Consider the following 17,535-nt stretch of genomic DNA (forward strand, 5'->3'; position numbering starts at 1 on the left):
TCCATACCCTCCCCTTCCGTTATGTTAAAATGTTGATTGGAAATTTTCTCTACCAACCTCAGATATGTGTTCATAACAACCCTGTATCGTTGCTTATATATTTCCAATAAAAAAAAAAAAAAGATTGAAACAAAAAAAAATATCCCGGTCGACTACTTCTGCGTATAGAAGATAAGGCACTAAGATTTTACAAGTCAATATTTCCGTATTGGACCAGCGCAGAAAGGAAATAATCACTATGGAAACCATGACAAAGCTCCCGTTACATTACAAGAGAACGGCTCCAATCCAGTAGACGGGACGTCAGATTTACCGTCTGTGCACTTTACCGGAGGATAAAATAAATAGGCGAACCCCAATTAAATGTCAAATCTCAGGCGCAGCATGAACACCCTCCAGCGCAGGGTCCCTGGCGTATCGCTGGTCTTTGATACAGGGGATTCACTTCGATTTCAGGGCGAGATTATCCGTTGTTATATAACTCGGGTTTAGGGCGGTCTGCGTCCTACATATCTCCCTTTACAGTGCATTGCGCAGTGATTTTAACCTTTTCAGTTCCTGAAGGCCCCGTTCGCTATCTGTGATGGTTTCCTCATCCGGTGAGGTCAATGGTTTTTCCCCCTTCGTTTAGTTGGCGGGCGACACAGATTGCAAATTCCCCCCAGAGAATCCAGATGATGCACAATGTACCTGGAGACGCACTGTGTGTGTATAGCACCGACTCATGTTCTCCCCCCTCCCCAGGTTCCCCTCCGGGCTGGAAGACGTATCCAGGTACCCCACGCTGATCCAGGAGCTGATGAGACGGAAGTGGACTGAAGAGGAGTTAGCAGGAGTCTTACGGAGAAACTTACTGCGCGTGTTTAAGGAGGTGGAGAAAGTAAGTGCGCAAATCCCTCAGGGCACGTACAGGAGAAAGGAGACACACTAATAAAACAGCCCAAACCGCGTTTTCCCAGCGTAGCCCCAAACCTGGTGGCGATCACACAGGCACCCCGACGCATTTCACATTCTGGGGCACATTTTCTGTCCCGCACATTCCACTAGCAATGGTCGGCTCTAGACATTCTGGAATGAAGTATCTCATCACGGGGCCCTCTCAGCCTCGGGAAGCAGTGCAGGCTGAAGAGCTTACTATCTCATTTGGAGACGGAGTGATTTGCCATGTGCCCTCGCCGCCGTCCTGGCACGTAACGCTCATTCCAAGCTGAAACCCATCAACCCAACGACTTTAATCATGGCGGATATTTTCGCATCCTGTTAGTGTTGCATGCGTAATGGTTCCAGATGCTAAAAGTTGCATTTATAGCGCTTATAGATCGTAAGCTCCTCGGAGCAGGGCGCTCCTTACCTACAGTATCAATGCATGTTAATATTGGCATGGTCTTCACGCCCCATTGTACTGCACTGCGGAACATGTTGGTGCTCTAGAAATAATAATCCTTTTCTTGTAGGTGAGAGACATGCAGAGGTCCCTGGCGCCCAGCGAGGCGGAAACTCCCGCAGAAGCCCTGAATAATTCGTGTCGGTTGGACCTGCGAAAGATTGGACTCAATGGTCTTATGAAATCCGGCGCCCGTGGCGGGGCAGAACACACGCTGACAGCTTCAGTAACAGTCTGTAGCATCCTATATACATACATGCGTGTATGACACACTGGGTTAACATGTCTTGCTCTCTGGGAGGTGTCTGACAATGATTATCAGGCGTGGACAGCTCAACTAAAGATGGCCAAAGGCAAAATCCTAACCTAAGTACCAAATATACACTTCCAACCACGGAAAGAGGCAGGTATATGCAGATCAGACATTTTGTATCCCAGACATACCTATCCCAGACTTTCGCTTCCTCAACAGGGTTTATGGTGCTATGCAGAGACTGGGGTTATTAAAAAGGATTGGTTACGACTGGATGAGTGGGAGGACCAGCCCAATCACTCGTACATGAGAAGGTGAGAGGTAGACCAGCCCGAACACTCGTAACGTGGAAAGGTGGGAGAACCAGCCTGAACACTCGTAACGTGGAAAGGTGGGAGAACCAGCCTGAACACTCGTAACGTGGAAAGGTGGTAGAACCAGCCTGAATACTCGTAACGTGGAAAGGTAGAACCAGCCTAATCACTCGTACATGAGGTGGGAGGTAGTCCAACAAGTAGATATCTCGAAAGGATTGGGACGATATTTGGGATGTAACAATGGCACATATCGATGTCTTTGAAGCGAAGGAAACCATATACAAAATAATGTTAAGATGGTACTTTACACGTAGGAGACCAAGTACAATATTTCTGGGCACATCAAACCTCTGTTGGAGGAAATGTGGTCAGGTTGGAGATCTTAAACATCTGGTGGTCCTGCCCTGAAGTGGAAAGGTTCTGGCTAATGGCACAAAAATATGACTGAAGAAATGGTTAAAATAACAATACCTTTAGACCCAATAATAATCCTGGTCAAACCAATAGAAAATATAAAGCCAGCCAGCAGATCCAAATTCCTCACATCCTACATTTGGCCGGCTGAACGATGGGGTTAGGTGGGGTTTCCACCATGCTGCTATCTCTGGGAATGGTTGAGCAAATAAGACAAAGTGATGGAAATATTGACTGCTTTCCTGAGACACGAAGGACGAGTCTTCCCCAGGACACGGGCGGGATCCCTGGCTCCTCAGATCGAGTTAGGAGCCAAGGAGGTTATTTTGACAAATGCTACCCAAATACAGATTATACGATAGGGTGTCTTGGGCTGTTTAATGAAGATATGAAGATATACTGTGGACTATGTTCATGTCTTTTCATCGCCACAAAATGAAAATATGAAAATATTCTCTTACAACTGATGGTGTACCCCCTCCCTACTACCTTCTGTACCCCTTCCCCCAAAAATCAATAACAATCTTGAGTGATAAGAAGTTTTCACCGCTCCCGGAGGAGTGTCTCAGGAATGTGTTTCCATTTAAAGATCCAGAGTATTACGACTCATGGAAATTCCTGTTCTACCTCAGATCCCCCACCCCCAGGTTTTTATTAAATGCCAACATGGATGAAAGATGTGAAGATGTGGTTCTGTGAATGGTAGGAAAAGGGACAGATTGCCGGGGGCAGCCATCTTAAATGTAACCCGGCGAAAATGCTCTGCATGGCTTCTCAACTGCAGTCCTCAAGGGCTACCAACAGGTTTTAAGGATATCCCTGCTTCAGCAGAAGTGACTCAAAGAGCCTGCTTCAGCACAGTTGGCTCAGAGCCACTGATTGAGCCAGCTGTGCTGAAGCAGGGATATCCTGAAAACCTGACCTGTTGGGGGGGGTTCTTGTGGATTGGAGTTGAGAACCCCCGATTGACGTGATGGACGCAGGGATGAACACACCACTCTCCGCTTTTAAAATGGAGGTATACTTTGCATGAACGGGACGCAGCCCCCCTCCCCCGCAGAGGGTTGTAGTGGGAAGCGTGACAAAACAGACCCTTTTATTCGGTCCAAAACAAGATATTTTTTGCAAAGACTGAATAATAGAACAGACTCGTTAAAAGGATAAACCAGATGTCTTTATTTACACGTATAAAAAGAACGGACTCGTTCCGGTGAATCGCGTGTTCTCGGCGCGCAGAGACCTCCGGCAAAGACGGCTGTAACCCTTTCACTGCCTGGCATGGTAGGGGTTACGCTATGCAATTGCGTTCAGCGGTGAGAAAGAATTCGGACGCGTGACGCCGACTTTCCCTTTTTTTTGGCGATTGTTTAGCATTTGTAACCTTAAAAAAAAAAAAAATGTATATCACAAATATATATATTTTTAAACCGCCAGAAGGATTTAATAACATCCCCGCGTTGAATAAACACCCGCACAGCAGGCGTTACTGGGCTGAGCGCTCTCCCGAATGCAGCGTGTGTGTGTGTGACACACCTTGGTCTGCCGTATAGGATAGTAAGAAGTATCACCAGCAGTGAAAGGGGTTATAACACAATGGGCCCCATTCACTAAGCAGTGATCTGCCATAAGGCACGCAACATTCAGGGGAACGGGGCGCCACGTGGCTCCCAGCGCGGGAAGGTGTATTATGGCAGAAGCCTTCTTAGTAGACATGGGCCTGTTTTGATGCGTGGCAAGGCACTGCAGGGATAAACCAGGCGGGGATTACAGACGGACAACTCACCGCTGGCGCTCTGTTACTAACCCACACTTCACAACAGGGCATTTATAACAGAAAAGGTTTCTCCCTCAAACAAATACAGCAAAATATTACTGAGCCCCCCTATCTAACGGAGTGGGGGTCTCCTGAGAGTACCACTACTTTCTAATGAGCTCGTCATTCAGTCGGGCGGCTGCTTCAACTTCAGGAACCTGCAACATACTACCGGTTTATACCTGTACTATACAGAGTAACACATTGTGTGCCTGTACAGTGCAGAGTAACAATGTATCTACTATACAGAGTAACACATTGTATCCCTGTACTATACAGAGTAAAAAAACTATATGTTTCATGCAGAGTAATGCGTTGCATGGCAGTGAAAGGGTTACTGGTTTAAGCCCCCCGTTACTGCCAGAGGCGCGAGAACAGAAGTGGACCCCTTACATATCTCTACTACTACTGCAGTGATCCCACTCCCACGGGGGGGGGGGGGGGGGACAGGCGGGGGCTTTAGTATTCAGGCAGATCAAGCCCCCCCACCCTCCCCAGCGTATAATAAATAAACAAATAAATAGGACTCTTTGGGAGAAGCTGCCCCGCGCGTTCCGCGGTCACCGGCACGAAACGCCATAAAACCGCGCATTAAGTCTACTGCGAAATACTGACGTGGACATTTGTGCAGGGGAAAGGTCCGCATTAACCCCTTCCCTGCAGGCGCAGCGCGAGAAAGCTCGCAGAGCAATGCGGTGCGTCGGCAGCCAAGAGATTAATGCAATGTGGTTACTCTAGTCAGAGTAACATTACTACTGAACTCCCACGCAAACAAAGTGAATTAAAAAAGAGAGACACACGCGTGTGTATTTGAGGGGGGGGCCGGGGGAGTGTTTGGGAGAATGGGGTATATACTTAAGTGTTCCGGCTGTAAAAGCAGCGCAGAAAACGGCACCGGATTTAGCCAAGAGAAGGGTTCCCGGAGTTTTTTGCCCCGTTTTGCAGCCGGGGAAACTCTAGTAGGCAAGTAACCCTCCCCCAAAAACAAGACGGTCTTCTTCCCCCCGCTCCCCCACCACGGGGTCACATGCTCCTCTCCCGCTGCGGGGCTTCCGCCCAGAAGGCACGGTGGCGTGAGTCGGAATAGCTGCGGATGGATCAGGAGTAAATCGTAATGACTTCTCTCCCGCCGCCGCGAACCAGCAGGACCCGCTCCAACCCTTCCGTCAGGACCTCGAGGAACTCCATGTCTGCGGGAGAGAGGTTAAGGAGCGGCACGGAGGGGGACAGGGAGGCGCGGAGCGGGGCAGGGAGGCGCGGAGCGGGGCAGGGAGGCGCGGAGCGGGGCAGGAAGGTGCGGGGCAGGGAGGCGTGGGGCGGGGCAGTGAGGCGCGGAGCGGGGCAGTGAGGCGCTGGGCGGGGCAGTGAGGCGCTGGGCGGGGCAGTGAGGCGCTGGGCGGGGCAGTGAGGCGCGGAGCGGGGCAGGGAGGCGCGGAGCGGGGCAGGGAGGCGTGGAGCGGGGCAGGGAGGCGCAGCGCGGGGCAGGGAGGCGCGGAGAGGGGCAGGGAGGCGCGGAGCGGGGCAGGGAGGCGCGGGGCAGGGAGGCACGGGGTGGGGCAGTGAGGCGCGGGGCAGGGAGGCGCGGGGCAGGGAGGCGCGGGGCAGGGAGGCGCGGGGCAGGGAGGCGCGGGGCAGGGAGGCGCGGGGCAGGGAGGCGCGGGGCAGGGAGGCGCGGGGCAGGGAGGCGCGGGGCAGGGAGGCACGGGGCAGGGAGGCACGGGGCAGGGAGGCACGGGGCAGGGAGGCGCGGAGCGGGGCAGAAGCGGGGAGCGGGGCAGGGAGGCGCGGAGCGGGGCAGGGAGGAGCGGGGCAGGGAGGCACGGATTGGGGCAGGGAGTGGCGCAAGGGAGGTGCGGAGCAAGTGTTTTGTGAGCGAGGTAGAGGCGCAGAGCGGGGCAGGGAGGCGCGGCGCAGGGAGGTGCTGAGGGAGGTGCTGAGGGGCACAGGTAGGGGCACAGGGGGGGCGTGGAGCAAGTGTTTTGTGAGCACCACATTTCAGATGGGCCAGCAAGGCATTGCAGACCAATATAGACACGCACACACACGCGCACGCACACGCACACGCACACGCATGCACACGCGACCTGAATCTATAATTCATCAGAATTCATTTTCTGTATGTAAAGAATAGTTCTATTAAAGTAATAATTCTACATTAATTCCGCACCCCCCCTCCCGCAGCCCTCCCCCTGTCACTGTTACAGTTCGTCTCCCCCCCTCCCTCCCGTAGCGCTCCCCCTGTCACAGGATACAGTTTTCGTCCCCGCCTGTGTTTTTCGGGGGTCCCGGCATGTTGAGCAGCACTAACTTGGCATCGTGTGACCTGGTCACTATTACCTCGTTCAGCTTGACCGCTGTGTGCATTCTGCGGACGTTGGACTGGTCACTACGGAAACAGCGGGAATAAAAAGGGGGTGAATAAAGGGAACCCATATATATATATATATACATAAATATATATATACACATACATACATACACATACGCAGAGCCGTTAGCATGTACAATACGCAGAGCTGTTAGCATGTACAATACGCAGAGCCGTTAGCATGTACAATACGCAGAGCCGTTAGCATGTACAATACGCAGAGCTGTTAGCATGTACAATACGCAGAGCCGTTAGCATGTACAATACGCAGAGCTGTTAGCATGTACAATACGCAGAGCCGTTACTGGAGTTTTCTTGCTGCAAAACTTGAGAAAACCGGGTGCAAAAAACAGCGTCAGATTTACACAGGGGCATTTTAATTTTTATAACAGGAGGTCCTGCAACTTTAATACAAAGTGATAACTAAAGAACGAGCTCACCCTCACTCTCACCTCACCCTCCGCCCTCACTCACACCCACCGCCCTCACTCACACCCACCGCCCTCACTCACACCCACCACCCTCACTCACACCCACCCTCTCACTCACACCCACCCTCTCACTCACACCCACCCTCTCACTCACACCCACCCTCTCACTCACACCCACCCTCTCACTCACACCCACCCTCTCACTCACACCCACCCTCTCACTCACACCCACCCTCTCACTCACACCCACCCACTTACAGGATTCTCCATTCTCTGGCAGCAGGAAAAGAAACAGAAACGCTCAATAAAAATGAGGCATGTGTGGTGTGCAAACGTTACAGAACACAGATACGTGGCGCCTTACAGAACACAGATACGTGGCGCCTTACAGAACACAGATACGTGGCGCCTTACAGAACACAGATACGTGGCGCCTTACAGAATGCAGAAACGTGGCGTTTCAGAACGCAGATACGTGTCGCCTCACAGAATGCAGATACGTGTCGCCTCACAGAACGCAGATACGTGTCGCCTCACAGAACGCAGATACGTGTCACCTCATAGAACGCAGATATGTGGCGCCTTACAGAACGCAGATACGTGGCGCCTTACAGAATGCAGATACGTGGCGCCTTACAGAACGCAGACACGTGTCGTCTCACAGAACGCAGACACGTGTCGCCTCACAGAACGCAGACACGTGGCACCTCACAGAACGCAGACACGTGGTGTCTCACAGAATGCAGAAACGTGGCGTCTCACAGAATGCAGACACATGGCGCCTCACAGAACGCAGATACGTGGCACCTCACAGAACGCAGATACGTGGCGCCTCACAGAAGGCAGATACGTGGCGCCTCACAGAACGCAGATATGTGGCGCCTCACAGAACGCAGATACGTGGCGTCTTACAGAACGCAGATACGTGGCGTCTCACAGAACGCAGATACGTGGCGTCTCACAGAACGCAGATACGTGGCGTCTCACAGAACGCAGATACGTGGCATCTTACAGAACGCAGATACACGCCGAGCTCCTAAATGTTCCAATCCCCGATACCTTTATTCCGTACAGCACTTCTTGGTACTGAATGGGTTAAAATAATCCCGGACACGGAAAGCGAGCCCGGTGTTTATGAAGCGCGCGGCTGCGGCGCGTTGTGCAACCACGAGTTACTGACGGAGCAGTTTGCGTCCGGCGGACGCGACTGCGAAGAAACGACGCCTGAAATAGCATGTTTTCCCTCAGAGAAAGTGAGCCCGCCGCGTTGCGTAATGATGCAGAGTATCTGTGCGCTGGGCCAGCCTCCCACACACAAAGCAAGAGCAGGAAAAAGGTTTATTTTTCTCTGAGCACCATTAATACTCCCCCATCCCACACACACACACACACACACACACACACACACACACACACACACACACACACACACACACACACACACACACACACACACACACACACACACACACACACACACACTGCGCACCGTTACTCTGGGAAACAAGGCAGCACACACACACACACACACACACACACACACACACACACACACACACACACACACACACACACACACTGCGCACCGTTACTCTGGGAAACAAGGCAACACACACACACACACACACACACACACACACACACACACACACACACACACACACACACACACACACACACACACACACACACACACACACACACACCGGCGTCCAACCGAGTATCCCATCCCCACGGTGACGGGAACGGGGGGGACTTACTGTAGGTCTCCGTCCCGGTCGCTGCAGCGCAGAGCGTCACCGCTCCCCACGCTGCAGCGCAGAGCGTCACCACTCCCCACGCTGCAGCGCGTCAACGCCCCCCTGGCTGCAGCTCGTCAACGCCCCCCTGGCTGCAGCTCGTCAACGCCCCCCTGGCTGCAGCGCGGCAACGTCCCCCTGGCTGCAGCGCGGCAACGCCCCCCTGGCTGCAGCGCGGCAACGCCCCCCTGGCTGCAGCGCGGCAACGCCCCCCTGGCTGCAGCGCGGCAACGCCCCCCTGGCTGCAGCGCGGCAACGCCCCCCTGGCTGCAGCGCGGCAACGCCCCCCTGGCTGCAGCGCGGCAACGCCCCCTGGCTGCAGCGCGGCAACGCCCCCCTGGCTGCAGCGCGGCAACGCCCCCCTGGCTGCAGCGCGGCAACGCCCCCCTGGCTGCAGCGCGTCAACACCCCCCTGGCTGCAGCGCGGCAACGCCCCCTGGCTGCAGAGCAGAGCATCACCGCCCCCTGGCTGCAGAGCAGAGCTATGAATATGGGATGCTATTATACAGCCTGCGTGCGTTGCACGGCTGTTTGCGCGCCGAGTGAAGAACGCAATCCTTTTATACGGCTTATTTATGGCAGATGACCAGGTCAGTGTCTCCCTAGTCTAAGGGGCCACCAACAGGTCAGGTTTTCAGGATATCCCTGCTTCAGCACAGGTGGTGCAGTCGTTGAATGTCCCGAGTGTCCCACGATGTGTACAATTCCATCAGGTCTTCCCTCTTTCCCACCCCCCCAGGTAGAGACCTTTGGCCATGTTAACCAAGTGGTGCTTTCCCATAAGACACCTCCCACTGCTGGAAGATACCTTCAGCCCCGGTGAGGAGAATAGGATACAAGGTGTCTTCTGCCCCTGGTCTAGCATCACTTAGTCAATATGCCCCTAATCTTTCCATCCTCTCCCCGTAAGATGAATGTTCCACCCCGTGCATCATTACACAGAGCCGCAGGAGTGTTGTGAGGGGGCGCCCACGCCTCCACTGTACAGGGGGGCCTGTAGGGTGGCCCTAACGTAGCCACGGGTTTATCTCACACTCACGGTTTAATGTTGACGAGCTCTCGGAAGTTCTTCACCGGGTTGCTCTTGCCCCGCTTCTCCGCGTTCATCTTGTCCTTGGTCCAGGTCATGTGGATCTTCTCCAGCTCCAGCTCCGTGTCCTCCTCCTCGTCAGAGTACAGGCTCTCCAGGCGGATGATGGAGTGTCTGTCCTTCACCAGCTGAGCCTGAACAGAAAACAGCAATCATTTGGCAGTCACGGGTCAATCGCCCAAAGGTTTCCTCATCTTGCCCAAGAGAAGGAGAGGTCGGTGGTGGGAACTCCTGGGACTTCTTCCTGGGAGTTACAGGTCAGTAGGAACTTGAGACATGAAGATGCTTTTTAGAGTCTAATTCAGCTCTATTTTCTCTAAGGAGGAGCCATAGCTAATAATTGGGTCAAGTCAAAACTGGTGTATGGAGCTCCACTCCTGATGAAGAAGCAGCTTCAGGTCTAACTCTCCCATGGTTCCTAGCTACAGCCAATCACAAGGGCCCTGTTCTGGTGACACACGATGGTGTCTGAGTGAGGCGGGACGGGGCAGACTGTGGTTCACACTTTTGTAGTGCAGGTGATGGGACCCTCCGTGAGGCTGCCCCCAACACCCAGTCACCTACCTCCCGATCCCGCTCCGTCTGGGTGAGACGCATCTGCCGGAGCATCTGCGAGCGCTGCTCCATCATCAGCGTCCGCTCGTACGTGTACGCGGAAATGTCACTGTTGTGCTGGGAGGAAAACAAAAATAGAATGTATCCCGCCTGGGGCTGAGCCGGTGAGAGATATCGCTATAATGGTACGAACAAACGACGGCTCTGAAAAGGTCGGAAACAGCCCCGGGAGATCTGCGGAGAACGCGCGTCTCGCCACACAAACAAACAAACCACAATGTCGCTTTTTCCTCGTTCTTTCCAAACATGGCGGCTGCAGCGTGCGCTCTTACGAACTGCGTTCGCTCCCGCGTTCTTTTCCGTCAGGGAAAGTGGCTAGAACTGCGACGCCCTCGTTCGTATTGGGTCATTGTAGCCAAATTGGATCTTATTTGAGATTTAGGATGGTGAAAGGTGTTACTTGACTGAGTGCTTTCTCTCGATTGCACTTCTACTACGTGGCATGGGGTGGCCGCCTCCAGTCCTCGAGGGCCACTAACAGGTCAGGTTTGGAGGCTATCCCTGCTTCAGCACAGGTGGCTCAATCAGAGGCTCAGTCGTTGACTGGCCAACTCCAGTCCTCAAGGGCCACCAACGGATCAGGGTTGACGGATATACCTGCTTCAGCACAGGTGGCTCAATCAGTGGCCCATGAGGGCTGGAGTTGGCCACTCCTTGCATTACTGCTCCAGACACTCGGGGCTCTCACCATTTCCACCACTTCCACCTCAGCTTCTATCCGCAGGTGGTACAGGAACGTGGCCAGGTCTTTCTTCATCTGGATGCTGTTGTCGTCCATTTGGGCCACGGTGAAAATCCTCATCTTGCACTTCTTCCAGACCTGCCGATAAGGAAAAGCCACGTTCCTGCTCGAGGATGCTCAGCGAGGCCACACCCCCACACCCCCACACCCCCACACCCCCATCTACTGGCAGATAAGAACCCGTCTCCCACTGATCCGTGTCCTGTCCACTGGGGAACAACAGTGCCTGATAAATCCTTTCATACGCAGGATCCCCAAGTCTATGCCTGTAACCCTTTATATATGTGACAGTGTATCATTTCCCCCTCTCCCTTCTCCCCTCTAAGCAGCACATATTAACCCTTTATATATGTGACCGTTTCTCTCATATCCCCCTCTCCCTTCTCCCCTCTAAGCTGCACATATTAACCCTTTATATATGTGACCGTTTCTCTCATATCCCCCTCTCCCTTCTCCCCTCTAAGCTGCACATATTAACCCTTTATATATGTGACAGTTTCTCTCATATCCCCCTCTCCCTTCTCCCCTCTAAGCCGCACATATTAACCCTTTATATATGTGACAGTGTCTCTCATATCCCCCTCTCCCTTCTCCCCTCTAAGCCGCACATATTAACCCTTTATATATGTGACAGTTTCTCTCATATCCCCCTCTCCCTTCTCCCCTCTAAGCCGCACATATTAACCCTTTATATATGTGACAGCGTCTCTCATATCCCCCTCTCCCTTCTCCCCTCTAAGCCTCACATATTAACCCTTTATATATGTGACAGTGTCTCCCATACCCCCCTCTCCCTTCTCCCCTCTAAGCCGCACATATTTAGGTCCTGATAAGGGAATTAGTCGCCCTTCATTACACAATCTCTTCATTTATTGATGTTTCCCGAGCACGTGGGCAGGTAGGAGAGGGTATTTTTCGGTACCCGGAATGAAACATGCAACCCGCACATTGCAGAGATATTGTACAGGACGAGGTGGGAAGCAGGCACACGTCTCATGCATAGAATTTAACGTGCCACAAAGTAACGGTGCCGAAACGGTGGATATTTTTCTTTGCAGAAGCCCGTGTGCCCGCTTCCCTTCTCTTCACTGACATACCCTGGGATATCTGGACCTCCCTGGTACCCCTCTCTAATATTATACAGGACGCCAGGAACGTAGGGGGAAGAGAGCAAGGAACATGTCCCGGGACTGGCGGAGGGGGCACACATACCGTGCCCATCCGACCTGGCCCGTTCCTGTGCCGGAACCGCTTATCGCTCAATGGTAATACCACCCCACCATCCAGGGTGCCAGCAAACCCACCCCCCTCAACAACCAGAGACCCGGGGGGGGGAGGGGGGAGGAGTCTGCCCCGTGGAGCTTGCAATCCGAGCCGTCCCATCATACCTTGTGCTGCTTCAGCAGGAACGGCAGTAACATGAGCATCCCCCCGTCATGCACAATCCACCACACGTCAATGTTCCCCTCCTGGTAACGCTCGTGGTTGCTGGGGTAGAAGGAGACGTTTTTGGGCACCATCAGAGCCAAGTGGGCGGCCGTGGTACAGCGCACGGTGTCTGTGAGAGGAAACTCACTCGTCAGACCTCCCCGCGAGCCCCTCCCCGCGAGCCCCTCCCAGCGAGCCCCTCCCCGCGAGCCCCTCCCCGCGAGCCCCTCCCCGCGAGCCCCTCCCCGCTACAGCCAAGAACCCCCAAATGTTTCACCCTCACTTCTAACTGACTGAGTCCTACCCGCTACTGAGTACTGTGGCAGTGAGAGGGTTAAGGGGTCAGTCCCTCCTAGGGACAAAGTGTACTAATGGCAGTGACAGGGTTAAGGGGTCAGTCTCTCCTAGGGGCAAAGTGTACTATTGGCAGTGACATGGTTAAGGGATCAGTCTCTCCTAGGGGCAAAGTGTACTAATGGCAGTGACATGGTTAAGGGGTCAGTCCCTCCTAGGGCCAAAGTGTACTAATGGCAGTGACATGGTTAAGGGGTCACATCTGGGGGAATGATTTTAAAATACTATTTCTTCAGGCTTCTCCCTTGTGTCTGGTATCAGTGTGTGATGAACAAGAGTGTGCACATGCAAAGCCCCCTCCCCTTATCTTCATCGGCTCTCTGATAAGGATAAGGGGGGGGGGGAAAGGACAAGGGGAGGGGGTGGGTATAAGGAAAAGGGGAGGGGGTGGGGATAAGGAAAAGGGGAGGGGGTGGGGATAAGGAAAAGGGGTGGGGGTGGAGGGGGATAAACCCTTCCCTAGAAATGATCACCATGGATATCTTTTTGAAGCCGGAACGTCTCTCACCGATAAAGGTTTTCCAGGAGCGGGGATCCTCGCTCTGCCTCCAGCCGTACGGCCACCCCAACATCACCGTGTTATGCTGCATCCCCCCCAGCCCCGACGACTGGATCAGGTGGGATATTCCGTCCCGGACTTTGCTGGCCACCACGACCTGGCAGAAACCCTTCACCTTCTCAATCTCCATCATGTTCTTGATGGTCTGAGGGGAAAGGAAACGAATGTTTAGCAGCGTATAGCGAGCTGGGCTTGGATCCCACACAGGCTGCGAGAATACATGGGGGGGGAGGGGGGGAGGGTCCACGCGGTGCTGGTCTTTGGCGTGGGAGAACCAATTAGCCACCTCTGGGGTGGGATCCCGCATGGACGTAGCGCTCGCTCACCTCGGCCGCCTGGAACTGGGAGAAAGGAATCTTGGGAACGCTAAATGATTGGGTGTTCACGGCAGCTCAAGGGACGATCTCGGCAGAGCGGACGTCACCGGAGCCGCCAGCTACTTCCTGCCACTTCCGACCCGGAACCGATTTATATCAGGCTCCTAACGAGCCATCGGAGGTTGGGCAACCAATCAGAAGGGCAGATCACGCGGCGTGAAGTTACAAGCTCACGTATGGTACCAGGTTTATTACCACGGCAACCTCAGCCCGTGACCAAGCATAAGGTCACGGAGTGACCAACTCCAGTCCTCAAGGGCCACCGACAGGTCAGGTTTTAACGATATCCCTGCTTCAGCACAGGTAGCTCAGCAATAATGGCTGAGCCACCTGCACTGATGCAGGGATTTCCCTAATACCTAGTCTGTTAGAGGTCCTTGAGCACTGGAGTTGGCCACCCCTGTCCTACACGGTTAACCCAACATACATCTGAAACAATGGCGTGTTACTGAACTGAAACCTAGGGACGGTGGGGAATTTAATTGTAAGCTCTTCAGATCAGTGAGGTTTTCCCTAACGTGGTACATTTCCCCAGGGTTCTCCGGCTCCGACGCTTTTAAACCCATTCTACATCGGAGCCACACGTCAGAATGTTCCATCACCCACAACCCACGGAGCAGATCCTTATTTCTGACACGTACGTGGCCTTAGGACTCCGATTTCTAACAGGGTGGTAGATTGAGTCCCCCCATGGGAACGGGTAAGAAGTGCTTCCCTTCCACCACTTCAGTGAATTCCGTGGCCCTCTTATCAGAGGTTGGTACCACTTACAGTACACACAGCCCAATCATTCAATACATTTATTACCAGGTTCTGCGGGAACGATTTGGGGTTCTTCGGATCGTCACGGACATGAATAATTTAATAATGGAATAATAGGTAGCATTATATCTTTTTACTCCTTCCAGTAGGTAGGGAAGGGGTTAACCGAAGTGAGGGGTACCTGCTCAGCCGCCTGAACCTCCCCGTAGCTCTCTAGGAAGTTGCCCTGTATGGCCGTGCCGATGATGGTTAGTCCTTTGCCGGCTTTCAGCTGGGAAGCGAAGGTTAAAAGCCGCGGGTATTTAACGTGTAAATCCTCGTCCAGCTTCAGGAGAACCAGCAGCTGAGGCCTGGGGAGGGGGGAGAGGGGACAGTTATAGGCAGGAGCGAGAGGGGAGAGGGGGCAGTTATAGGCAGGAGCGCGAGAGGGGAGGGCGCAGTTACAGGTGGGGGGGGGGGGAGGGAGAGGCAGTTATAGGCAGGGGGTATAGAGGGGGGGCAGTTATAGACAGGAGGGAGAGAGACGGGGGGCAGTTATAGGCAGAGGGGGCAGTTAGCAGGAGGGAGAAAGAGGGGGCAGTTATAGGCAGGAGGGAGAGAGGTGGCAGTTATAGGCAGGGGGAATGGGTATAAAAGGGCAGGGGGAGAGGGGATGTGTATAAGGGGGCATGGGGAGAGGGGGAATGGGTATAAGGGGGCAGTAGGAGAGGGGCATGGGTATAAGGTGGCAGGGGGAGAAGGGGATGGGTATAAGGGCGAGAGGGGGGATAGGCATAAGGGGGCAGGGGGAGATGGGGGGGATGGGTATAAGGGGCAGAGGGGGATGGGCATAAGGGGGCAGGGGGAGAGGGGATGGGTATAAAAGGGCAGGGTGAGAGGGGGGATGGCTATAAGGGGGAGTGGGGGGGGGGATATAGGTCACACTGACACTTTAGGAGTAGCGCAGTGGGGTACCTCCAGTTCTTGGTGTGTGGGGGCCCCTCTTCCAGCCTCAGCAAAGCGTATCTGGCTGCACTCAGCGAGAGACCCCGGATCCCGTCCCCCCACTCCTTCTCCGCCCTGCGGGAGAGGAAGAGCCTCAGCACAGAACGGACACGCTGGGTACGGCGGGAGAGCAAGTGGCAGGACGTGGCACCGCACGGAGGAGTCAGACACGCTGGGTACGGAGGGAGAGCACGTGGCAGGACGTGGCACCGCACGGAGGAGTCAGACACGCTGGGTACGGAGGGAGAGCAAGTGGCAGGACGTGGAACCGTACGGAGGAGTCAGACACGCTGGGTATGGAGGGAGAGTAAGTGGCAGGACGTGGCACCGCACAGAGGAGTCAGACATGCTGGGTACGTAGGGAGAGTAAGTGGCAGGACGTGGCACCGCACGGAGGAGTCAGACACGCTGGGTACGGAGGGAGAGTAAGTGGCAGGACGTGGCACCGCACGGAGGAGTCAGACACGCTGGGTACGGCGGGAGAGCAAGTGGCAGGACGTGGCACCGCACGGAGGAGTCAGACACGCTGGGTACGGAGGGAGAGCACGTGGCAGGACGTGGCACCGCACGGAGGAGTCAGACACGCTGGGTACGGAGGGAGAGCAAGTGGCAGGACGTGGAACCGTACGGAGGAGTCAGACACGCTGGGTATGGAGGGAGAGTAAGTGGCAGGACGTGGCACCGCACAGAGGAGTCAGACATGCTGGGTACGTAGGGAGAGTAAGTGGCAGGACGTGGCACCGCACGGAGGAGTCAGACACGCTGGGTACGGAGGGAGAGTAAGTGGCAGGACGTGGCACCGCACGGAGGAGTCAGACACGCTGGGTACGGCGGGAGAGCAAGTGGCAGGACGTGGCACCGCACGGAGGAGTCAGACACGCTGGGTACAGCGGGAGAGCAAGTGGCAGGACGTGGCACCGCACGGAGGAGTCAGACATGCTGGGAACAGAGTATATAAGTGGCAGGACGTGGCACCGCACGGAGGAGTCAGACACGCTGGGTACGGAGGGAGAGTAAGTGGCAGGACGTGGCACCGCACAGAGGAGTCAGACATGCTGGGTACGGAGGGAGAGTAAGTGGCAGGACGTGGCACCGCACAGAGGAGTCAGACACGCTGGGAACAGAGTACATAAGGGGCAGGACGTGGCACTGTACGGAGGAGTCAGACACGCTGGGTACGGAGGGAGAGTAAGTGGCAGGACGTGGCACCGCACGGAGGAGTCAGACACGCTGGGAACAGAGTATATAAGTGGCAGGACGTGGCACCGTACGGAGGAGTCAGACACGCTGGGAACAGAGTATATAAGTGGCAGGACGTGGCACCGTACGGAGGAGTCAGACACGCTGGGAACAGAGTATATAAGTGGCAGGACGTGGCACCATACGGAGGAGTCAGACACGCTGGGAACAAAGTATATATGTGGCAGGACGTGGCACCGCACGGAGGAGTCAGACACGCTGGGTACGGAGGGAGAGTAAGTGGCAGGACGTGGCACCGCACGGAGGAGTCAGACACGCTGGGAACAGAGTATATAAGTGGCAGGACGTGGCACCGTACGGAGGAGTCAGACACGCTGGGAACAGAGTATATAAGTGGCAGGACGTGGCACCATACGGAGGAGTCAGACACGCTGGGAACAAAGTATATATGTGGCAGGACGTGGCACCGCACGGAGGAGTCAGACACGCTGGGTACGGAGGGAGAGTAAGTGGCAGGACGTGGCACCGTACGGAGGTGTCAGACACGTTGGGAACAGAGTATATAAGTGGCAGGACGTGGCACCCTATGGAGGAGTCAGACATGCTGGGTACAGAGGAAGAGTATATATGTGGCAGGACGTGGCA

The 17,535-nt window shown here is 54.6% G+C and overlaps 2 protein-coding genes across 5 annotated transcripts in view; one reads left to right on the forward strand and one right to left on the reverse strand.

The window, feature by feature from the left end:
- LOC142470059 (dipeptidase 2-like) overlaps window positions 1-3,044 on the forward strand; it is a 113,410-nt gene extending 110,366 nt beyond the window's left edge. For all 4 annotated transcript variants that reach the window (XM_075576960.1, XM_075576958.1, XM_075576957.1 and 1 more), the window contains exons 10-11: window positions 745-880; window positions 1,455-3,044. In XM_075576960.1, coding sequence (XP_075433075.1) covers window positions 745-880; window positions 1,455-1,652 — 334 coding nt within the window. In that variant the 3' untranslated portion in view covers window positions 1,653-3,044. The remainder of the gene's footprint in view (window positions 1-744; window positions 881-1,454) is intronic.
- Window positions 3,045-3,520: 476 nt separating this feature from the next.
- Window positions 3,521-17,535, reverse strand: part of SLC12A4 (solute carrier family 12 member 4) — a 67,694-nt gene continuing 53,679 nt past the window's right edge. The window contains 9 exon segments of the mRNA XM_075576950.1: window positions 3,521-5,371; window positions 6,434-6,567; window positions 9,819-10,003; window positions 10,434-10,541; window positions 11,173-11,304; window positions 12,615-12,784; window positions 13,517-13,712; window positions 14,888-15,056; window positions 15,661-15,765. Of these exon segments, the coding sequence (XP_075433065.1) occupies window positions 5,280-5,371; window positions 6,434-6,567; window positions 9,819-10,003; window positions 10,434-10,541; window positions 11,173-11,304; window positions 12,615-12,784; window positions 13,517-13,712; window positions 14,888-15,056; window positions 15,661-15,765 (1,291 nt within the window). The 3' untranslated portion in view covers window positions 3,521-5,279.

Source organism: Ascaphus truei, chromosome 19, assembly GCF_040206685.1.
Source record: "Ascaphus truei isolate aAscTru1 chromosome 19, aAscTru1.hap1, whole genome shotgun sequence".
NCBI classification, from domain to species: Eukaryota; Metazoa; Chordata; class Amphibia; order Anura; family Ascaphidae; genus Ascaphus; species Ascaphus truei.